Here is a 25,162-nt window from a genome sequence, read left to right as displayed (position 1 = left end):
GTCTAGTTTTTTACCCATTTTACAGGTGAGGACACTGAGACACAAACAAATTAAAACAACTCACTGAGCGTAATACAGCTTATGAGCAGCTCAGCAGCCTGGCTGGGAACACTGCCCTCCCAACACAGTATGAGCGAGTGGCTTCCCCTGGGCTGTAACTCCGAGGGCAGAGCTACACCAGCCTGTGTCATCCTAGACTCTGACCATCAAGATGTGATCCTTTAGAGAAGAGAGTTAGTGATGATGATGACAATGACTACGTGAGGGCCAACACGGACCCAGAGCTTACTATATACCAGGGTTTCTCACTCTCGACGGGCTTACAGTTGAGGTCGAATAATGCTGTCGTGGGGGCTGCCCTGTGCATTAGAGGATGTTTGGTGGCATCCCTGGCCTCCACCCACTAGAAGCCAGAGCCACCCCCAAACTGTAACAACAAAAAATGTCTCTAGACATAGCCTAACATCCCCAGGGGCAAAACCACCCCCTAGCTGAAAACCACTGCTCTATGTTATATGCTTTATTGCTTTATCCCTTTGGGTCTTTCCATCAGCCCAAGGAGGGGGGCATGATTATCCCTACTTCTCAATCAGGGGAGAAGCCCACTTCCCCAAAGCTATAGGCTCCGACAAGGGCTGGGGCACTATACTCACGAATCTTAAGAAAACGTTCCCAAGTTCGTGCTGAGACTGAGGCTCCGGATGTAAACAATACTCCAAGGCAGCCAAGAAATCCTTATGAACTTCCAAGATGTCTTCGATGTTCGAGAATAGGATCTGTGAGGAAAAGTGAGGCCGGAGGACAGCATCAATCAAGGCACAGAAAAAAAGTGCATAACTCCCAGCCAGAGCAGGTGAGGGCGTGGTGAAACAGACACTCTCACACCCTGGAGCCAGTTTACACTAATGAAAACAATGATAACAAAAAATACTGCCGACATTAACTAAACAGGATTAATGCCTAATCCTGTGCTAAGACCTTTATACGCATTATGGCATCTAATCCTCACTCTAACTCTGTGAGATAGAAACTATTATTATCGCCAACTTGTACAAGAAGAACGGAGGCTCAGAGAAGATAATTAGCATTGCCAAGGTCACACACATATCCAGTAAGCAGCAGAACTGAGTTGCACACAGCAGAACTGAGTTGCACACTCAGCGTGCAAAGAATGTATTAGACATTCATCACAGTCTTCATCATGGCCACACCCAGCATGTCCAACCATAAGACTGGTTTTTAAAATAATCAGGGTACTTTGATGCACCCATTAAAATGATGTGGTAGAAGAAAATACAATAGGGAAGGGTGTTTGAAAGTGTCGTTTCAACTCACAAATATATGAGTGCCCGTTTCTCCTTATGAATCTATAAAGCTGGAAATGCACATACACTCTCATCCAGCAATTCTACATTTCAGAATTTGACCTTTCAATCAGTCACTTCCAATTAGGAGCAGTTTTGCCTCCCAAATGACATTTGCCAATGCCTGGGGACATTTTTGTTTGTCACAAAACGGGGAGGAAGATGCTACTGGCATCTCATAGGTAGAGGCCAGTGATGCTGCTAAACATACAACACATGGGACAGACCCCCACAGCAAAGAACTGTCCAGCCCAAAGTGTTAACCGTGCCGAGGCTGAGAACTGGGTGGATGGCCATGAACATATACTGCAGCCTTATTTGCAGTAGCAAAAGACTGGGGGAAAGGCCAAATGTTCATTAATGAGGACTCATCAAATAGTTAAATAAACTGGACTGGTTACACTTAACTACATTCCACACACTGAAATATTATGTGGCCTATGAAAATAATCTACAGATCTGGATGTATGGTTATGGATCCTGGAATGAACCTTGATATATATTGTTGAGTGGGAAGAATCATGGTGCCAAACAGAATTCCAGTGTTGGCCCATCTGTGTAAAATAACACATACAAAAAAAACTCCTCTCTTTGCTGGCAGCAGCAGGGGCGACCTGGACAGGGACACAAACTAGTAACTATAAGGGCCCCTGGGAAGGAGAATCAGGGGAGACTTTCATTTACTTTAGGTTCCTTTTTCTGTTTCTTTAAAATAAAATAAAAACAGATGCATTTTTTATTAAATTTGTTGAGGTGACATTGGTTAATAAAATTATATAGATTTCAAGTGTATATTTCTATGATACATCATCTGTACATTGCATTTTGTGCCCACCACCCAAAGTCAAATCTTCTTAAACAGATGCATTTTCAATTTAATTTTGAGGAAGGCACTCACACATTCAAAAATCAAAACACAGTAAAATAAATTCGGTGAGGAGTTCCTCTCCCGCCCATCTCTCCACTCCCCACCCACTGTGGCTTGAGATGACAGGTGTTACTACTGGTTCATGGTTCCTTCTATGGTTTCTTATGCATTCATTCATTCAGCAAGTACTGACTGAGCACCTACTATGTGCCAGGCACTGTTAGAGGCCCTGGGGATACAGCAGGGAAGAGACAAGTGCCTGCCCCCATGGAGGTGACATTCTAGTGCAAGGGGACAGACAACAAACAAAAAACTATAGTTTTCTAGGTGATAAGAAGCAATAAGAGACAAACAAAACAGGAAGTAAGTCCCAGGGCAGGGCAGAAGTAGTTTGCAAATTTAAATACAAAAACCAGGGACAGCCACTCTGAGGTGACATTTGAGTCAAGACCTGAAGGAATAAAGATCAGCCCCATGGACCCCAAGAATGCCCCAGAGAGTGTGCAGAGGGAGATGGCCTGAGTGTGGGCAGGGAAGGCTGAGGGGCTGAAGACCACTCCTCAACTGCTGTAGTCTGAGAGCACCAGGCCTCACCCTGGGGGGACGCTCATCCCAAGAAGTGGCTGGAAGAATCACCCACATTGTTTGGTTAGTTTTCTCTCTCTCGTTCTGTCAAGATCATATGGTTGAATCTCTGCTTCTGTCAGACACATATGATATATCCTACTGTTATACTTGCTTCAAGGAATGGCTGTAAAATTTCAAAACAAATACTGTCTCCTCAGCTTTCACCCAAAAGAAATGAGAGCCTGTGTCTACCGAAAGATGTAACAAGAATGGTGATAGTAGCCAAACCTGGAAGTAACTCAAATGTCCACCCACAGGAGAACAGATGAGTAAACTGTGGTACATCCATACTGTGGAATACTACACAGCAATGAAAAAGAATGGATCGTGGTTACACACAACATGGGTAAATCTCACAGACATAACTGAGCAAAAGACAGCAGACATGATGGAAGAGCTCATTTTTACATAAAATTCAAGGACAGTCAAAAACCAATCAGTGCTAACCAATCAGCAGGTATCCTTGGGGAGGGGCATTTACTGGGATGGGGCACAGAGGAGCCTACACTTAGGATTTGAAATTATAATAACTTCTAAGTTGTAATAAATTATAATAATAGATGTCATAAACAATAAATACTCAGTAAATACTTGCTGAATGAATGAGTGAATGAATGAATGTATGAAAACCTCCAATGCCAGCACTACCAGGGACCAGCCATGCAGTGACCCCGAACAAGTCTCTTTACATCTCTAAGCCTCAACTTTCTTATCCAAAAAACTGGGCCCAGAATTGTCAATGTGCCAGGTTACTCTCCAGATTGATCAGGACATGCGGGCAGGCAGGGGTGGGGCGGGGGGAGAGGTCCTGCTTTACCAAGTCCTTTGTGTGTTGTACATGCTGGCACCTCTGACCCCCTTCCTGCCCTGTCTCCCCTTCTCTGGGACCAGGACCCTGGAGCCCCAAGGACTAAAGGCAGCTTCCCAAAGAGTGAGGTCATACAAGAAAGCCAGGCCCTGGGGAGCACTGGGGCCTCCACCATGCACACAGAGGGCCTATTGACATCCTCCCGAAACTCCCCAGAGCCACTGCCAAAACGAAGCCTGGACCCAATTATTCATGTGCCCTGCCTCCACATTCAATGCCCAGGGCAGGGGCTGGAGGTGTGAGGCTCCCAGGGGCGCCTGGGAAGGGATTTTCCGCTGGCTAGAAGCCAGGGGGCCTGGCATGAGGAGGTTGGAAGACAGGATGGTCATGTTGAGCAAGGGGAGAAAGTCTTGAGTTGGAGAGTGGAAGCCTGAGGTTGACTTCTCCTGACATCCACTAAGCACAGTTTGCTCACAGGACTGAGAGGCCTCTAGGGGCTGCAGGAGCACGCTGCAGGAAGACAAAACCAGCTGCCAGCATGGTGAATGCACCCCAGACCCCCGAGCACACTCTAAGCATTGCCCCAGGAGGAAGCAAGGCACGCGGCAGCAGGGACCATCTGCAAAGGGGCCGACCCAAGTGTCCCCACCTTGACGTTCTCCTCCGTGAGGCCCTTCTCCACTGAGTCCGCCACGTTCTGCCGGATGCGGTACAGGAACGCCTGGAGGAGAGAAGCAGGAAGATGTGAGTGGCCACACCTTGATCTCCCAGGGATGGCCCGAAAGAAAAGTCACAAGTTCAAGTGCCAACTAGGACCTGGGAGGTACCACAGTCCAGGGACACAGGCAGTGAATAAGAGAAAATTATTCTGCCATTCAGTCAACAAATGTTTATTGAGCATCTGTACACCAAGCTCTGTGCAGAAAACACCACGAAGCCTGCCCCGCTTCACCACCCATGGGCCTTCTAAATAGTAACATATTCATACGGCTCAAAAGTCAAAAATACAAAAAATCTCTTTCTAACACCCCTGGCCCCATCCATCTAGTCCCTCCCCACCCCACCCCCATCCCCCACAGGAACCACAGCTACTAGTTCCTAGTATATCCTTCCAGAAGATCTTCATGTAAAAAATACGCACACATGCTGGTCAAAGAGTACGAATGGCCAGTTATAAGATGAACACGTTCTAGGGATTTAATGTGCAGCTGGCGATTACAGTTAATAATGTTGTATTACATACTTGAAATTTACACTGCGATGGTAATCATTTTGCAATATATAGGTATATGAAGCCAACACATTGTACACCTTAAATTTATACAATGTTATATGTTAAATATATCTCAATAAAGCTGGAAAAATAAAACACACATGTATATACACATATACACACACACACATATATATATATTCTTATTTTTTTCCCTTTTTACATTCCAAAAAATAGCAGCAAAAACAGGGTGTGCTGGCCCTGCTTTTTCCACTTGCTATAGCTTAGAGATCCCTTCCTATCATCACACAGGAAGCATCTCATTCTCTTTTTACAGCTGCCCAAGATCCTGCTGTATGGATGGAGCACAGGCAGTCTGCCACTTTTTTCAGGGCCTTGGAACAGAAAAATCATTTCTCTCCTCAGTGATGTGACAGGCGACAAAGAGAGGAGCAATGGGGACTGTGGGGAATGAGCAGCGCACACCCATGTAAGGAGTGGCTGCTAGTCCCCTACAAGTGTGGCCCGGTGGGAAAGCAGCAGGCCCAATATCACCAGATGTTCTGGGTTTTGGTTTTTTGGGTGGCGGTTGCTTTTTCCCCAAGAGAGCCAGAGGTTAGGATTTCTTAAAACCAAAGTCTCCCAATTTTTAAATGTTGGCAAAAGAGCCCTCTGCTTCTGTGAGGAACTGGATATTAAGGGTCGAGCATGCAAGTGGGGGGACCAGAGTAGAGGGGTGCCACCAAGCTGAGAGATGATGGTGGCCTGGCTGGTGTGGGTGGGAGAGTTGACAGAGGAAGAGCTACTGAGAAGGTCCAGTGGATGGGCAAAGGGACAGAACAAATATGGAACAGAAAGGGGGAAATGGGAGACAGCACCAGAGGGAGACCAAGGCCAGTCATGCACAGCAAGCCCCGTCTGGTTTGCCCAGATTCTAGGACTTAGCCCCAGGTTGACCTGGCAACAGCCAGGTGGAGACCCTGCAAAAATGACTTCATGGTCCTGTCATGGCCACAGGGCCAGGAGGAGATATGGTGGCCAGCCAGTCACCCTTCCTGCAGTGGCTGCTTATAGCACAGGAACTCCAGGAGGGGGGCTGGATGAGCACACACTGTTCCTGTCACAGAGCTCAGCTGCAGGTTAATTAAGAGCATGTCTCATTCAACCACGCTTGTCTGGGGAGATCTCTGAGTGGTGGGGAGATGGAGGGGACGGTCCAGGATGGAGGGAAGCAGGGAAAGGTGGCAGGAAGGAGGCTAGCCCTCCACAGATGGCTGTCGGATCCTTTCCCGTCACCCGGAGGGACGCCCGTGACTGTCACAAGGAGCTGGCCACCTGCAGGTCTCCAAATGGCGGGTCACAGAGAAGAAAGTCAGGGACACAGAGCAAGGCAGCCTTGCCTTTGTCCACACTCACTGCAGGGCAGTCCCCTCAACCTGTGTTTACATCCCCAGCCTGGACTTCTCCCCTAATATCCAAACTCCTACCTGGATTTCTGCCGACTCAACATCCCCACCTGGGTGTCCAAGGGGCATCTCAAATTTAACCCATCCAAAACCGAGTTCCTGATCCTCCCTCCAGCCCACACCAAGCTCTTCCCAGCTTGATGAACAGCACCTCTGCCGGTGCTCCAGCCAACCCACCCCACCCACCCCAGTTGCCCTTGCCCTCTCTCTTTCCCTGACACTTCATTTCCATCTGTCAGCAAATGCTATCCACTTCACCTTCAGCATGTATTAAAATTTGACAACTTATCCCCACCTCCTCCGCCACCCACCTGGTCCAAATCATCATCATTTCCTGCCTGGACTAATGCAGTAACCTCCTCCCTGTTCCCCTTGCCCCCCACCAAAAGGCCTTTCTCGGCACAGCCAGCTAGAGGGATCCTTTCAAATATTTAAATCAGATCCTGTCAATCCATGGCTTAAAACTCTCCATGGCCTCCCACTCACTTTAAAAAGTTCAAATCCTGCCCAGCCGGGCATGGCTCAGTGGTTGAGCATCGACCTAGGATCCAGGCGATCAGGGTTCGATTCCCGGTCAGGGCACATGCCCAAGTTGCGGGCTCGATCCCCAGTCGGGGGCGTGTAGGAGGCAGCTGATCAATGACTCATCATTGATGTTTCTATCTCTCTCTCCCTCTCCTTTCCTCTCTCTGAAATCAATAAAAATATATTTCAAAAAATAATAATAAAAAGTCTAAATCCTTCCACAGCACATAAGGTCCCCATGACCTTGTCCTAGTCAATCTCTCTGAACTCACCTTCCAGCATTCCATCCCCCCACACCTCAGTAATCTTCAGCCACACCTTCATTCTCTCTATTCCTTCCACCTGCCAGGCACATTCCTTCCTCAGGACTTTTGCAAATGCTCTTCCTACTAGCAGGATATTCTCCCCTAGCTCTCCCATGGGCCAGCTTCTTCTCATTCATCTGGCTTCAGCTCAAATGTCACCTCCAAGAGGCCCTCCTATCTTCATGTACTTATCGCCTTCCATCTTGCATTAAAAGCAAAGTTGACAAAAAGACTAAGGTTAAGCAATCTACATCAGCTCCTAAGGGAGAGGCCAACGTAAGAAGGGAGCATGGCTGGGATGAAACTTTTACCCTAATCCAACAACCGAGGCCAGGTTTGGAAACTGATGGTCTGGTTTAAACTGCAATCCTCTCCTCCCTGCTGCATGTGACCTCAGGAAAGTATTTTAGCCTCTCTGAGTCTCTTTCACTCTTTTCTGTGTGAAGTTTACTCTTTACAAATATGGAGAGCACAGTAATACTCTCCTACCTTCCAGAATGTATCAGGATAAAGTGAATGGAAGCTCCATGAGGGCAAGAACCTTGCCTCCCTTGTTCCAGCTGTCACCCCAGGGCCTACACCAGTGCCTGGCACTCAGTAAGCACTCAGAAATCAAAGGGATAGAACGTGCTTGGCACAGCGCCTGACACATGGCAGGAGCCTCACTTGGGCCGCCTGGTAACCTGCTGACTTTTCTTCTTAAGGGACAATGGGTGGAGGGAACAGGAGTCCCTAAGGATGTTTCGACAAGACCTGTGGCGCTGCCGGGAAATCCAGCCTCCAGTCTCACCAGACTAGAGGGAGACAAAGGCGGCCTCGCAGAGCACAGCCAAGAGGGAGCAGGAAACTGAGCGTGCAGTGAGGCTGACCTAGATCGGGGCTTCCTGTCCCGGTTTCTTCATAGGAGCAGGGCCACCACTATTGTGCTGGGACAATGAGAGGCTCAGGCCACCCACAGAGGAGCCGCAAACAGGCCAGTGTGATGGGCTCCATGGGCAACTCATGACCCGGAAAGAATGAGCAGGCAGCGGCTATGGGCCCAGCCTCGTGCTACCCAAGGCACCACCGGCTTTTCCAGGCGGCACCAGTGCCCTCTGTGCAGGCAAGGACTGAAGGGACCCACTGGGGCAACTGCTTGTCCCAGTCCTGACAGCTTTGGGACAGTCGGCCAAAAGCAGCGCTCCTCCTGGAAACCTCCAGTTGAGATGAGGCTGTTCTCAGGGTTCCCCAGGCTGCCTGAGGCTCTGCTTCGGCCGTGGAATCTCTGTCCACGCCGTGTCCGCGCCGCACCTCTGCCTGAGCCACTGCCCTGCGTCTGCCCAGGTCCTCCTCTGCTTTCTCTGATGACGAGAATGAAACACATCAAGGATCCAGAAAAAGATAAAGAAAAATTTAACAAACCGCCCACAGACGCATCATTGCCCAGCTTGGGCAAATCTTAGCATTAAGCCAAATTTGCTTTAAACTATTTTCAAAAAGAAATTTATCAAATCTGGGGACGTGCAGATGGGAAGGGGTACAAGGGAACCCTCAGGGGTACTGGAAATGTCCTCCTTGATCCCAGCGGTGGGCACTCAGGTGAATGCACGTGCGAAGCCTCCTCAGCGAGCACCTAGGGTTAGTTCACTTTACCCAAATACCACGTGAATACTCCCCCATAGAAACAGGAAGAAATGAATCACTACAGAGAGAGGTGGGCCACCTGTGCACCTGCGCTCCCTGCACGGCACTGCTGGTCCTGGAGACGGGGCCCTGCTCCCTTACCACACACCAGTGAATCGAGAAGCAATAAAGAATACTGTTTTACATGATGAAAGACACACGTCTCTATAAATGATGTGCTTCGAGCAACTTGCTTTTCCCATTCATGACATCTTCCACATTTATCCACATCAATACATACACTTGGCAGCACCTGCCATCCAGACCCCAGCCACACCCCTTGCCCCAGGGGTGCCCGCCAGTACCACTTTCAGCCACCAGCACCCACATCTCTTGGTTGACCCAGAGCCACACAGCCAGAAGGGGCAGAGCTGGGCCTCAAATCCAGGCAGACTGGCCTGCTGATTAGTCCCCAACACACATCATCAGTGAGTAACTGTAGACAACACACCGCATAAGCATAAAACAGGTAGCAGCTGCCCTGTGGGGTGTCCCCGGGGAACTGCCATCTGTCTGGAACCTGTAGCCACAGCTTTGGAAGGATAAATCTCTCCCTGGAGATAACGAGGACACAAAGAAGCCTCGAAGTCACTCTCTGAGACTAGCTGGCAGCCTGATCACTGAGGGGAGCGGCCTAGATGCCCCCAAGGACATCCCTGTCTTGGCCAGGGTGATCTCACCAGACATATGGTGAAAACTGAGAGGGCCAGAGGACCAGTTAGAAGGGAGGGGAGATGGGAGGCAGGGCAGCCCCAGACCATAGCAAGGACAGAGGAAAGGGGGTGCCCTAAGGACCCCATCCTCCCATGTGGTCTGGGTGACTGGGGTCCAGGGAAACAGAGTGTCATGGAATAGCAGGGGTCTGAGTCCAAGTAATAATAATAAATTAGTAGTAACAACAGCACAGGAGGGCTTTGCACAGCCTGCTCTAAGCAACCCCACACAGGCCACAGTTTGGAGAGCCCCCAAATGCCCACTGACTCCTTCAAAGCCCAAATGCTATGCTCCATCCATTCAAGTGGTAGGCATTTCTCCCACAGGGAAAAATAAATCTCACACATGGCAACAAGATTTAACTTCAATATCTGATGTATAATTCTATCACTTGACGTTCAGTTAAGTAAATTGTCCACCTCGACAAAAGCAAATCATGCTAAAACTGCTTTGCAGAAGTCCATTTAATGATACAAAAAAAAAAGGCTGTTGATGTATCTCTAACTGTGAAAATAACCCAAGTTACAGAAGAGTACATAAAATATAATCTAATTGCTGGTTAAATAAATTATCTCTACATGAGCATAGAAAAAAAGTATAAAATACCCTAAACTGTGCAAGACAATGGCCAAGATTACTAGCTGTCCCCCAATATCTGGTCTCTCCTTTTCCTTTAGAAAGAGAACCCCAGATTTTAGAATAAAGGCTGTATTTCCCAGCTTCCCTTACAGCTAGGTAGCCAGGTGACTGAGTTTGGGATAGTGGGGTATAAGTAGATGTACTATGTACAACTGCTTGAAAGTATCCTTAGGGATGAGGAGAGAAACAGGAAAGAAGGATTCTTTTCTGCTGTTCTTCCTTCCTACTGCTTAGATAGCAAATGTGATGCCTGGAGGTCAGGCAGCCGTCTTGCACCATGAAGCGAAAGCCATGTGTTGAATAGAATAAAGTAGCAACACAGAAGTTTATGTCTCTAACCATAAACATATCTGCTCAGAGCTGCCTATAATTTAGTGAGAAAGAAAAAAAACTTTCATCTCATTTAAAGCACTATTATTTGGGCTTTATCTATACCCATGAAACCTAATTTTGAGAGTGGAATTACCAGTGATTCCAATTTCCTTCTTTCCTCATTTCTGTTTTTTCCAAAGTTCTACAATGAACATGCTACCTTTAAATCAAAAGTCCTTTTGTAACATAAATGGGTTTTTTTGGACAAGGGAAGTTACTAAATGTACTAGGCTCTCTCGCTTGCCCCAATTATCACTTCTTCGGCATCTTTCCTCAATTATCACCTCCCTCAGGAGGCTAGTCTGCATTCTCTTCCTGGAGGACACGTGTCCCTGTGTGAAAAGGGCAGTGTCTGCAGGCAGAGAGGATAGCAAGAGCCAGGCAGTATGGGATGACAAGGCTTTCCTTCTGTAGTGGGGCCTCTGAGCTGCCCACCCCTCCTTCTCCGTGTTGACTCTGGAAACCACAAAGTTTCCCCCAGGAAGGTGCCCATCCTGGCCAGCCCCCACAAGCTGGCACGGCTCTTCCACAACCTGGGGCAGAATAAAAGGCCTTTCCCCATCCACAGCCGCTACCACCATCCAGGCTAAGATTAAAAACCTCCCCACTCCATTCTCAGCAAGTACCACCTTTGGGGCAGGCCTATGCTAGGAACAGAGACTCACTGGCCCAGAACTAGCTTTTCCAAAAGACCCAAATTTCAGATTTCAGACGTTATCTCCAAAGAAGGTTATATACTCAGTCATAGCTGTTGTACCGGAGAGGACTGAGAGAAGATAACATTCCTTCATGTCATATCTCAAACAGCACATTATGAATTATACATTTTATACATAATTCATGTTATTCTATAGTAACAGCACAAATATGTTGCACTGTGTTGTGTCTTTAACAGTTGAATGTCTTTCTGTAAGCACTAACAACAAGCTACAGTTGAGGCCTCCATAGTGTTTCATGAATATGCCAAGCACAGTCCTACCTCAGGGCCTTTGCATTTGCTGTTCCCTTTGTCTGGAAGGCTGTCTTCAGATATCCACAGGGCCCTTCCCTTATTTCATTCCCATCTAGAATCAAATGTCATTTCTGAGAGGCCTTCTCCCACCGCCCCACTCAAAACAGAAGCCCACCCTTCCCCTCCACTCTATCTTGTCCTTCCTTATCTCCTCCTGCAGCACTTACCTCCACCTACACTTATCTATTCTTTTGCCTATTGCCCATTTGCCCCCTGCAATGTCAGCTCTAGGAGGGCAGTGGCTTATGCATGCGGCATCCACCCCTGGGCCTACACCAGTGCCTCGCACAGGGCAGAGCTCAGTAAAAATGGGCTCAGTGGGTGACTGATGACAAGCTTGTCTGTCCTTCCTACAATCCCATGAGCTGTGCTGTGAGGATCTCCTCTTTAGGAAAAAGAAAACTGGGGCATGAATCACCAACAGGGCTCCGGGGTCAGACAGCCAGGCTTTGTGTCTGGGTAACAGGGCTTCACCTTTCAAGGTGCTAAAGTGAGAATTAAAAGCGACACAGACTGTCAACAGCCCAGTGCCTCTGTGTTTCCCTTCACCCACACGCTGGGAGCCCCCAGATCCAGCTTAGTGCCAGGATCACAGGAGGTGCCCAATATGTGCTCAATATGAGCACGGAAAGGGTGAGCATTTTTAATTCCATGTCCCTGAATAAGAGTGGGCCCCTTACCGCTGGCCTTGGCACAGGAGGCACCATTCCTTGACGTATAAAAATACTGGAGGCCTTAAAAAAACATGAGTGCTAGCTCCAAATTCAAAAAGAAAACTGTGCTGTCATAATTAATACATCTTGACTTAAATGTCTACAAAGCATAAGCTACGTCAGTGAATCAAGTACCAACCACTTCTATCACAGCTGCATATGCAGTGCGGCCTGGGAGCACATTCTAGCAGGTTTACCATGACAGGAGCCTTGGGCTGGTTCCCCAGAAGCAAACCCTGAGACAAGGATTTGAGTGCAAGGAGCTGACTTGGGAGATGGCCCCACAAACACAGGCAGGGAAGGGCAGCCAATACAGGAAATGAGACCAAGCAAGTGGTCAGGACAGGTGACGGGGCTCAATCCCTTTGAGGACCAGGAGCCAGTTTAGAGCACACACTTCTGAGTGATCCCCCAGGGAGGTGAGGGAGTTGGGACACTTATACACCAGTCCTGTTGGTCTCTGGTTGAGGGCAGGAGGGGGTATTAATTCCCTTGCACTTCAGGTCTGCCCAGTAAGTGCAGATGCCACCCTGCTGGCCAGACAAAGCCACCAGGCAAAGGACTGCAGGTGCTGGCAGTGGAGTATATAAAGTATCCTCGGGGAGTCCGAGCCCTGATGTAGATAAACATAAACCCACTGTTTCCTAAGAAAACGTCTGCAATTGGATCAACCTCATTTACAGACCTCCTACTATGTGCCAGGGACTTTTACATTTACCCTACATTATTTTTACTTATTGTTATTTGGTTTTTCCATCCTAAAAACAGTTCTATTCTCGACTACTTCCAAGTCCCCTGGGGTGAAATGAGGGGGGAAGGCTTTATAAACCATAGTGTGCCACCACATCCCCATCACCACCACCACCATTTGCTGCCTCGTCAGCACACTCCTCCACCTCACTCCATCCGACTGCCAACCACGTGAACTCAATGAGTCACTGAACTTCTCTTTTATTGCTTCATCCAAAAAAAAAAGAGGCAGTTGTGGATGTTTAAGCAAGATGATGCAGGTAAAAATTTTGTTACTACAAAGATTTCCTGTAAGAAGTGGTACAGGGGCTGGGCCAAGAGAGGTGGACTGGACTACAAAAGGAAACAGGAAATTGCTTATGATTATATTCTGGGGGGAGAAAGCCATCACCAGGTACTCCCCACGCCAACAAACGTTACCCAAGGCGCACTGTGCACCAGGCATCAAGCCAGGCACGGGAGATACAAGACGTGACCTTTCGATGGGGGGTTTATTCATTCCTGCATTCATTCGTTTAGTCAACACTGACTGCACACCCACTATATGCCGGGAGCTGTGCTAGGAGCCAACAACACATCAGGGAAAGAACAAATCAGATGGAATTCCTGCCTCATGGAGCAATGGCAAGACAGACTACAAATAGGTTTTTAAATAAAATAGCAGGTATGAAGAAAAATAAAGCAGGATGAGGGAACAGAGAGGGACAGGGTTGTGGAGCTATTTCACAGAGATGTTCAGTGAAAGCCTCTCTGAGGAGATGACATTTGAACAGTGCTGACCCCGAAAAAGAAAAGACCTACCAAGATGGACTTGTGGTGGCAAATTTAAAAACAGAGCCTAGGGGCCACTCCAAGCATGGACAAACCATGCTTCACAGAAAGGCCTGCACTGAATGGTCCACCTCCAGGCCGAACTGCCTGCCCTCTGAGCCGGCCCTTATAAAGGAGTTCCCGAAACCATACCTCAACCAATAGGGCTGAGGCTTTCCCTGTCCAATCAGGGATGTGCACCTATAGCCTCATTAGCATCTTCATTGACCAATCAGAGTGGCTCCATTCCAACCAGTCAAGACCCTGCCTTTTGGACCAATTAAACTGTGAGGATTTGGAGTCCTCATTTGCATGAGGACAGGCCAATCAGGGACCAGAGGCAGGAAAGTCAGCTGCCCTCAGTTGGGGAAGCCCACCAAAGACTGTGTTTACCAGGCTGGACCTGTAACAGGGAAGCTGTCTGGTCAGAGCTGTCTCAGTGGGCTGGAGAAGAGCAGGGCTCTTCCTCGACAGAGGCCCAGCTGCACCACTTGCTCCCTCCCCCCAGAGCCACCTCGCAGCTATGCTGTTCCACAGCCAAGCTGTTCCACTGCCATGCTGTATTGTAACTGAGCTCTAACACTGCTGAGCTGTTTCACAGCCCTGCTGTATCACAAGTGAGCTGTTTGCACTGAACAGTTTCCCCCCTTCATCTCACCCCAAATTGGGGATTACTGTTGGCACCAAATAGGCACCAATGACCATCAGCTGACAGCAGCTTTTCAGGGACTGAGGCAAGGGAGCAGTTGTGTGGGTATCTGAGAGAAGGGCATTCTAGGTAGAAGGAAAGTCAATGCAAAGTCTCTGAGGCACATTCATCCTTCCAAGACCATCCTAACTAAATTATCTGTCCCTACTTCTATCCTGTTTTCTTCGCAGCACCTGCCACTATGAACATTATGTATGTCCATTCAACAGTCTACTGTCCATCTCCCCCATCAGAATGTCAGTTCGAAGAAAGCAATGATGTTTATCTATCTAGGTCACTTATCCCCAGGGCCTAAAACTGGGCCCAGCACGTAGTAGACCCACAATAAATGTGTTTGATTAATCAATCATCTGAAAAACACTCCCCCTACCACCAATCCCCACCCAGCTTTTAAACCTTGAAAAAAGGTGCCCAGTTCTCACCCAGCCCCCACCATGGAGGAAGTTGAAGCAAAAACCAAGTTGCTACAACCTGTTGTAAACAGGCCTGATGCAACAGTGGGGGAGAGAAACCACAGAGGGGAAGCCAATGTTCTTGCCCACACAGACCCCACTCCAGGGTGTGAGGGCCCAGCCTGCAGTCTCCCTGAACTCACCAACAACCTTCAACAAAGATTAATGCAGTTACTTCCTGTGTGCTATTGAGCTCTAACTCCACTCCATGGGTCTCAAACTGATGGCCCTCAGGCATGTTTAGTTTGGCCTACAGTGGGCTTTGAGAAAATTCAGACCACGTTTGAATATCAGATTTCCCATTAAAATCCCAGTTCCCAGCTTCTTTTGAAAAAGCTGACTACTTGTCTCAAATTCCCACAAGGCTGCAAACGGCTGTAGGAGAGTGGCAACTCTCATCTTTACCCAGAGAGGGTGCTCCTCTGTTTCCCACCACCCAACCTGCTGCTGCACTCATCTTCCAGCGTGGCCCTGTGGGCGTTTGCGTGAGACCCTGTCCTAGACACAAGCCTGACAAATGTGAAATCTGACAATTCTCTTAATACCCTCACCCAGGGCAGACATCACTAATGGAGCACAGATCTCCTTCCTGCAGAGTCTTCTCTATGCTGTTCAGAATTTCTCTCCCCCACTTGTCACCTATATGCATAATGTGGTCTGAGATCTTTCCTATTCTAACCCCAACTTCTCCCCACTCCTGTGGGCCCCTCAGCTTTTTTTCCTAAAGAATGGACTCATCAGAGTGGTATTACAGCAGGGCCCACAGAAGTGGAGCCCTGGTATTTGAATAAATAATTCTCTGTTGTGGGGGCCATCCTGTGTGGCAAGATGTTAGCATCCCAGGTCTCTATCCACTAGATGCCAGTAGCAGCCCCCAGTTGTGACAACCAGAAATGTCTCCAAACATTGTCCAATGTCCCCTGAGGGGAGGTGGCAAAATCTCCCCCTATTGAAAACTACTACATTACAGCACAGTTAAGAAAATGTCTCCAGAGCCAAGTATTTTGGGTACAAATCCTGGCTCAGTCATTTACTAGCTGTGTGACCCTCAGCAGCTTGTGTGTCTCAGTTTCTTTCTCTATGAAATGGGTGCTAATGGGTATAGAGGGGGGTTTTTTGGGGGGGGGGAGGTGTTAAAAATATCCTTAAATTAGAAGGTGGTGAATGGTTGTACAACTTTGTGAATATTCTAAAAACTACTGAATTACACAATTTCAGTGGGTAAATTGTATAGTATGTGAATTATATCTCAATAACCTGTTATGCACATACACACAAAAGGTAGCTACTTTGTGGAGTTTTGTGAGAATTTGTTAAGTTAGGATAAAGTATGTTAGTAGGCACAAAATGAGTCTTAGCCTTATTATCAGCATCAGTCCAAGCTAATCTGGGGCTTGTATGGGCGGGTGGCTTCGAGGAAAAGCCTAAAGTGACCGAGACAGTGGTGGCTGGGAACAGGCTTCACTTTGGGTGGTATTTCCCGCCGGAATGTCCCAGACAAAGCGAACCAAGTCATTCGGGGGCCCCAGGATGCAGGGCGGGGTGGCTGGACGTCCTGGGGTCCCTGTGCCCGTCTGCAACAGGACAATGGGTGGAATGTGGTCTCCTCTCCATGGGGCTGACACTTGACATCTGAAGACAATGACTTTCAAGAGGTTTTGTTTTTTCCTGGCCCAACTTTTTTTCCAATCTCCCCAAACAATTGTTCCTGGAGTTGGTGGGGGAGCCGTCCCCCCTTAGCTTGTGAAGGATTGTGTTTGGAGAGCCAGGAAACAATGCACAAAAGTGAGAGAATGTAAAAATAGTGGCATTCAGGGAACAGGCTAGGGAGGGGGTCGCAGCGTGGAGGTTTCCTCTGGTTTATTTTTCCCAGCCCCAGCTCAGGCCCCTGGGAGGGAATTCAGGCCCATGAAGAGGCTGCTGACAGCAACGCCAGTCTCAGGAGCACAGACCTTTGCTGCTCAGAAGCAGTTTGGGGTTTTACATTTAGGGAGGGTCGGCTATGTTCCCACTGCTTGCCACACACTGCCTCATCCCAGACAACCTCGCCCCAGTTTTACAGAAAAGAAGACCGAGGTTTTCAGTGGATGAAGCGCCAACCCCAGAACACACAGCTAAGTGTACAGAACTGGGATCTAACTTCTAGGCCACTGGAGTCCAGACACTGACCTTCTGCCACATCCACTCTGACCTAGTCTTGCACAGTAAGCTCTCACTTAACATCATCAATAGGTTATTGGAATTGTAGCAAATGACATACAACAAAACCAATTTTGCCATAGGCTGATGTAAACAAGGGTTACATTCCTAGGCATCTCATCAACATTATAATGAAATGATGCTGAACAAAATGATGTTATTTGAAGACCTGCTACACTTTCAGCTTCCCTAACTACCCACTCACATCCCACTGGTGATGAGACCACTTCATTGAAGTGGCCTCTCCCGAGCTCCACAAGGACAGGCACCTTTGTGCCCATGGTCCAGCACAGTGTCTGGTCTGGCCTTCCAAGCCCCAGAGGTGAAGGGAGAGAGACCTTCCACGGGGATCCTGCGGATGCCACGGGGCAGAGAGAACCCAACTGCCCGTGCTCACTGTGGTTGGCTGAATAATGGCCCCCCAAAGATGTCCACATCCTAGTCCCTGGAACTGTGAATATGTAACCTTATCTGGCAAAAGAGACGTTGCAGATGTCATAAAGTTAATGATCTTGAGATAGGGAGATTACCTGAATTACCAGGTGGGCCCAATGTAATCACAAGGGTCCTTACAAGTAAAAGAGGGAGGGAGGAGAGTGAGTGTCAGAGTGACGCAACGAGAAAGACTCCACTGGCTACTGCTGGCTTTGAAGATGGGACGGGACCAGGAGCCAAGGGGCATGGACAACTTCTGGAAACCAGAAAGGCAAATTACATAGATTCTCCCCTAGAGCCTCCAGAGGGAACACAGCCCTGCCAACAACTTGATTTTAGCCTTGCACATCCCACTTCAGACATCTGACCTCCAGAACTCTAAAATAATCAATTTGTGTTACATGACCAACTCCTTGGCAATTCGTTGCCACAAGGAAACTAATAAAACCACTTTAGCTCGAGGCGTGTCCATGAAAGAAAAACTAAACCTCCATTCATCACGGCTGAACATAATCCTAATATCCATTATTATTATGAATACATAATAGGTATTATTATATAGTATAACTATATATTTCATACATTATTTATCTTATAATTAGTAAGCTGTGAAATGTCTTTTTTCCTCACCCCTGTCTCTATTAACAAATATTCATTAAGGACAGATAATCTGATAATTAATATAATAGTTATAATAATATAAACTATCCTTAACTATCGAGCTCTATTTAGTTCCTGAGTTTAGACAGCAAGAAGTCATTTAGTAAGATCAGGTGAGGGAAACCTCAGGACACCAAGTTATCTGAACTATATGATGCCTGTGTTTCCAATGGAGTGTGGAAACAAGAACCAACTACAACATGTGTGAAGTCCTTACTGTATGCCAACGCCAAGGGTATGTGAGGAGGTGACTACTGCATCCCCATTTTACAGACAAGGAAATGGAGTCTTGGGGTCATTTGCTCAAGGTCACACAGGGAGGGAAGGACCAAGCCAGGACTATAGTGCATCTTGGATTCAAAAGCTGGGAGAATTTAGTTGGGAGTTGGGGAGTAGTGTGGCCTGGTGGAATGACCAGGAGCCGAGAGGCCTAGGTCACTGAGGCACCCCTGACTAGAGAGACACTAGGCAAGTCACAAAGGGATCTTTACCAAATGCAAATGTGGTCACCCACTGCCCTGCCACATCCATCAATGGCTTCCCATTGCTCTGAGAATAACAACCAAAAAGGTCACAATGAACCTCATCTCACCACCACCACCAAACTATGCTGCAGCCAGCTCAGCCTTTAGGCTCTTCAGTCTATTCCAAAAATACACTGAGCTTACTCCTACCCCAGGACCTTTGTATGTGCTGTTCCCTCCATCTGCAACACTCATCTCTCTCCATTCACCTAGTTAACATTGAGTCACCTTCCCTGCCTTCCCAATGAGGCCAAAGCCGACATACAGACTCCAGTAGCAATGTATGGCTTTCTTAGCACCACCACACCTTATTTACAAGGTTATTTAATTAATGGCTATCTTTCTCACCAGATTGAGAGCTCCCAGAGGTCTTGCTTAGTCAGATTTATTCATGTTTCATTTACTCTGTTCTATTCATAATTACAGCCCCAGCACTTGATACCACAGTGCCTGGCATTCAGTACATTTCTGATGAATGAAAAGATGAATGAATGAATGAGTGAATGAATGAATGAATGAATGAACGAACGAATGAACGAACGAATGAAAAGAAAAGAAATGTCCCTTTCCTCATCTGTAAAATAGGAATATTAGCAGTGCCGACTTCAACAATCACTGTGAGGATTACAAGAAATGACACACTAGCTGGATGATTTGGGAGACTGACTCCTCCTCTCTGAGCCTCAGTTTCCCCCTCTGCACAATGGGGACAACATAGTACCCACTGCTCAGAATCTGCTGAGCTGACTTCCAAATGCAGCCCTGCTACAGACCCACGGTGTGACCCTGCTCCCACGCTCCATCCTCTATTCCCTCTTCTGTGAAATGGGAGTTGTGTAGGTCAAACTAAAGGATTCCCAAGGGCTCCCCAGCTCTGGAGTAGGGGAGTCAGGCCTACACACTGTAACCACTCCCATCCCTCACCTTCCAGCCAGACCAGTAACAACCAGCCCCACCACAGGCTGACAGGTCACCAGATATTTTGCAAGTGAGTCTTTCGACAGATCCTTCCCTGGGTACTGACTAGACACCATGGCCCAGGGACCCCGAGGAAGGAGGGGAGAGGAGGGCGGGAGAGAGGCTCTGGTTCAAATCCCCCCCTACCAGCAGGGAAGGCACAGGAGTGCAAACTTCAGTTACCTCTTCTGTAAGTGGAGATTCAAGCACGTACCTCAAGATGAAACAGATATCAAACCCCAACTCCAGTGTCACACCAGATGAGGCTTCATGAAATGACATCACTTATATTACCATCACTGGTATTATTTTATCTATCAGTACATCAAGATCAGAGATACCCCCGCCCCAACACACAGACCACACTTGTATTTTCCTGACATTTCCCCGAAGCTGTCTCACTCCACTTCACGGCCACACTAACTAGTCTACTTTTTCCTAGGACACACCAGGCTTATTCCCACCTCAGGGCCTTTGCACATACTGTTCCCTCAGCCTGGAAGACTTTTCCTATAAATCATTACAGCTCAGGACAAGTCAACTGCCACCTCCTCTGAGAGCCTGCCCTGACTGTCCTGGCCGAAGTAGCCTCTCCTGACCCCCACTGGTCACTCTCTCCCACACCCTGTTTTAATCCCCTGTAAAGCAATTATTACAATCTGCATGTTATTTTATGCACTGACTGGTTGTCCTGCTCTCCATGGAGCACCAGCTCCGGCAGGGATTTCTGTGTGTCTGGCTCCCTGTTGTATCCACAGCACTAGGTATGAGGCAGATAGAAGATGCTCAAAAAAAAATGCTTGTGAAGAGAAGAAAGGAGGGAAAGTTACAAAAGCCTCCGAGCCTCTGTTTCTACATTAGTAATATCGGGTTAATAAGAGCCTCTATCTCTTAGGGCTCTTTGAGGATTAAAAGAAACATTGCACATAACACAAAGTGCTTAGCACAGGGAAAGGAACCGAAGAAAAGCTCAAATTTTTTAAAACCACAAATGTCCATCAACAAGAGAATGGCTGAACGAATTGTGGTTTATTCACACAATGGAATTCAACTCAGCAATCAAAAGAAAAACTGTGACACACGCAACGACACAGATGTGTCCTAAAAACATGGCCCGAGCAAAAGAAGTCAGACACAAAAGGGTGCAGTGCGGTGCCACGTCCACAGAAACCAAAGAGCTGGCAAAACACATCACCGTTACTTTTCTAACCAAAAAGACAGAAGCCTTTACATTTCCTTGCCGGATACTGACTGGAAAGGGGCATGGTGGCCTCTGGGGTCAGTGAATGTTCTAGATCTTTGCCTGCTAGTGATGCACAGGTAAAAATCCATGAAGATACACACTGAAGGCTTCTGTACTTCACTATATGTCATTATACTGTGATAAAAATCATTCCAAAAAATTTTTTTTTCAGCAAAGTGATGGAAAGGATTGTTCCTATCCACCCTGGTTCATCATGCACCTGCGCACACATGGGTACCCCAGGCTCCGACATCCGATACCCCCCTCCCTCTTCAGTCAAACCCAGGCCCCCCACCCACACAGCCCTGGCTTCTGTGGGGCCCGGTGACAATGAGACAAGCTGCCCGCCACACTCACCCTCTCACTGCCCCCCCTCCCAGCCCAGCTTCCGAGAAGATGCAAGAACAGGAAGACCGTCTGCTCTGAGGTTCTGAAACAAAAAGGTCAGGAGAGGGGGAGCAGGGGGCTCCCCACTAAATAAGGCCTGCCATGAATAGTAGGAGGATCCCATCTGGGCACTTGACAGGTGTCCCCCACCCACCACAAGCAGGGACATCCACACACTTTGGCTCTACAACCACTGATGGGGTACCTCCAAGAGACCCAGCACCGAGTACATCCTGTACATCGCAGGCCGTCACACCATTGCATGGTGCTTCCCTCTTAGAACCCTCTGACAAAGGCTACTGCTCTCAGAGTAAAACCACACTCCTGACCACACACAGCCTTGAAGGTCTTACACAACTTCACTTTCTACCCCATCCAGCTCCCCTCTCCCTCCTCTCCTCCCACACTGGCCCCTCTGATGTCCCAAGAACACATCTAGCTGTGCCCTCTGCCTGGAACACCTGTCCCAGGTATCCACATGATTCATTTCCTCACCTCCTTCAGGTCTTTGCTCAAACATCACCTCCTCTATGAGGCTCACCCTGAACACTCCACTTAAAACTCCCAAAGCACCCAATCATCAACTTGCTTCATTTTGTCCACAGCACTTATCACCCACTAATACTACAGACTTTTGTTATCTAATATCTATAGACTTCTCTTATTTAATATTTTCATTGTCTATCTTTGTTGTACACTCAGCGGGGGTGAAAGCTTTTGTCTGCCTTGTGCACAGCTACATCCCTAGCACCTGGTTCATAGTAGGTGCTCAATAAATTACTTGCAGGTCCAAGGAGGTAAACTAGAGGCTTGTCACAGGCTTGTCTCATAATTTTTGGCATCATTTGCATTATCTTTACAATTTAAAAGGCACAATTAGAAATCTGGTTTTAAAAGCCAGGTCGGGGGCCATCCGTAGGTCAGTGGGATGGGTATAAAAATTGCCCAGGGAGCTTTTCAAAAAACACATTTGCCCAGGAGGTACACCAGGAAGTTCTAATCTGATTCAGGAGGGCTGGGGAAAGCCAGGGGACCTGTGCCTTTGTAAAAGCTCAGGAGCATGGGAAGGTGAGGAGCGGACAGGCGGTCAGGGAGGGCTGTTCAGGAGGAGGAAAGAGAGGATCCTGACAAACAGGTAAGATCAGGCTGAGCCAATTCCCGGGCCCTGCTACTCAGAGGCTCCAATTCAGTTGGATGGAAGGGGCCAGGCACCTGCATTTTTAAAACACTTCCCCAGGTGCCTGTAACAGACACTGATGTTTAGGTAGCGCTGGCTGAGTCTGCTCTTCTGGTTTAAATGTGCACAGTTGCCTTTCATTGAGAAAGTCAATAAAATCACAATAAGAGAACTGGAAGTCACCCATTCCAACAGCAGCCACTGCTAATACTTTGGTGTGTCACCTTCAGTGGTTTTCTGAGCAGTCTTGAAGGTACAGCTGCCATCGCAGGTTGTACGTAATTCAAGTGTCACCTTTTCCCTGCTCTGCAGCGGCTAAAGAAGTGGGTACGGCTTGTGTACCTCACCATTTCCCCATTTTGGGACACTTAGGTTGTTTCCAATGTTCTCAGTGGAGTGCTTCGATGAACATCTTGGTACCTAAAAGTAGGTGGGGTCCCCCACCCCGTACTTATGATTTTTCTTGGACTCTGTTTTTAGCTTGGGGGTCCCAGAGGCATCATGTTCAGGATATTCCCACTAAGTCTGCTACATGTTTCACCAAAGGATTTGCAACCATTTACTGCCCCAAAGTAATGCCAAAGGCAGTGAGTTCGAGCCTTATCAGAGGGGCAGCCCCACCAGCAAGCAGAGCGCTTCATCAACGTGAACTCGCGTGACCTTCACCTGTGAGCTGGGGCTGAAGCCCACGTACTGGCACACACTGGGCACTCATCATTATTATCAGCTGTGTTTAATTTTCCTGTAAGAATGATCTGTCCAAACACATCATTGAGAAAAATCAGGATTCTAGAAAGCCAGGTTGAATTTCTCTGGTGGCACGGTAATGGCCTAGTGGGATGCCAAGCAGGGACAAGAAGGGTCCCATCAGTCCACATCCTGTGGCAGGGCCATTCCTGGTAATGAGGCCAGCCCTTATCCCTGTGATCCTGGGTGACTCTGCCTGCTGGAGAGATGTTCCAGCCTATGGGACAGGGCCCAGGGCCAAGTCCTTGGGAATACGACAGAGAACCAATGACTGAATGGAGGCGTGAGTCTGCAGAGACATAGGAGTATGGCACTCCAGTGCTCCAAATACCGCCCTGGCCACCAGCCACAAACACAGACCCAGAATCCAGTAGTCAGCTCCAAACAAACCTCTCAGTTCCCTTTTTCCCTTTGAGGGACTTCCCACCAGGTCGAGCTGAGAGGAAGTTGGCAACCCAGCAAGAACAGTGACAGAACGCAAATCATTTCATGTCTGCTAAAGAAAGAGGAAGGGGCAGCTGCGGCTGGGCCAGGGCTTCTCTGTCCACTGCCATCCGGCCACGGATGGCCACAGGGCAGCGTGCCAAGGCACATGGAGAAGTTGTCTGGAGAAATCAAACAAGCCGACTCAGCGACTGTGTGTCCATGAGCAAGTCACTACCTTCATTGGCCTCAGTTTTGATCATCTGTGAAATGGGCAAAACTATCTACCTCAAGGGCAACTACGAAGATTTAAATAAGAGATTATCTGAAAAGTACTTACTGGCACAGAGCACAGCACGCAGCATACAGCACATGCTCCAACAAGGTCCCTAAAATCCTTAGTTCAAGCCTCTCGTCCTGGCATCTGGCTACAACTGTGCAGTCAAAGCATCCTCTGGCAAGGCTGAGGCCCCACCCCCTGGCCTCCAAGTGCCCACATTAACCCTTTTCCTGAGCACCACTAAGCATGGAATGCACCAGCAAGCTGCCAGGCACAGAGAAGCACAGTAAGTTTCTTGGGACAGAATCTTTGTCGCTTCATTCAGTAAGTGTTTATTGAGGAGGTGACATGTGGGCTGAGACCTACATGAAGTGAGGGAATGAGCCATGAGGTTGTGTGCGGAGACGGGACTGTAGTTGGGGGTGGATACAGGCAGCCCAGGGAGGAGGCTCCTGCAATCGTCCAGGTGGAAGATGACAGTGGACTAGACCAGGGTGGTGGCAAAGCGGTGGAAAAAATGGTCAGTTTCTATATGTATTCTGAAGGCAGAGCCCACAGGGTTTGCAGATGGATGGGGTATGGGGGGTGAGAGAGAGGAGTAGAGGCCGATTCCCTGGCTTGAAACACTGGCAGGATGGAGGTCACTTTTACTGAGACAGGAAAGACTGCGGTTTTAGGGGAGGGAATAAGAGTTCGACGTGGGACATTGTAAGTCTCTGCCCTCATGCAAGCCAGTCTGGCAAGGGACACAGATCATCAGGAAATCACTGCACAATGTGGATTCAACTGTAATCGTGCTGAGTGCTAGGAAGCAGGACCGGGTAAGGTGATCCAGGAGGAGGTGTTCAGGGAAGGCTGCCTGGAGGAGGTACATCAGAGCTGAGGAGCCTGAGAAGAGCGAGGGCAGTGTGGAAGCTGCTACCTCTGTGTGTTCCCCACTGTCCTCACCACTTCACCTCCCACTTCACACCCAGTGGGACAGAGTCCAAGAATGAAGGCAGTGTGATCTCTGTGGTTAAGCGATGGGGTCAGACAGAGCAAGGTTCAAATTCAAGACCCTCCTCTTTCTCGTGTGGCCTTGAGCTGGTGACTTTACCCCTCTTGCCTCAGTTTCCTCATCT

General features: G+C 48.2%; 1 protein-coding gene across 1 annotated transcript in view; it reads right to left on the bottom strand.

Annotated features, from left to right (window-relative positions):
* Nucleotides 1-25,162, bottom strand: part of PREX1 (phosphatidylinositol-3,4,5-trisphosphate dependent Rac exchange factor 1) — a 158,926-nt gene that overhangs the window by 89,684 nt on the left and 44,080 nt on the right. The window contains exons 2-3 of the mRNA XM_081150139.1: nucleotides 4,317-4,388; nucleotides 654-776 (exon numbers count right to left, since the gene is read on the bottom strand). Of these exons, the coding sequence (XP_081006265.1) occupies nucleotides 654-776; nucleotides 4,317-4,388 (195 nt within the window). The remainder of the gene's footprint in view (nucleotides 1-653; nucleotides 777-4,316; nucleotides 4,389-25,162) is intronic.

The sequence above is a fragment of the Miniopterus schreibersii genome, assembly GCF_964146895.1.
Source record: "Miniopterus schreibersii genome assembly, chromosome: 10".
NCBI lineage: Eukaryota > Metazoa > Chordata > Mammalia > Chiroptera > Miniopteridae > Miniopterus > Miniopterus schreibersii.
Note: the sequence above shows the minus strand (reverse complement) of the source record. Positions and strands in the feature narration are given on the sequence as shown.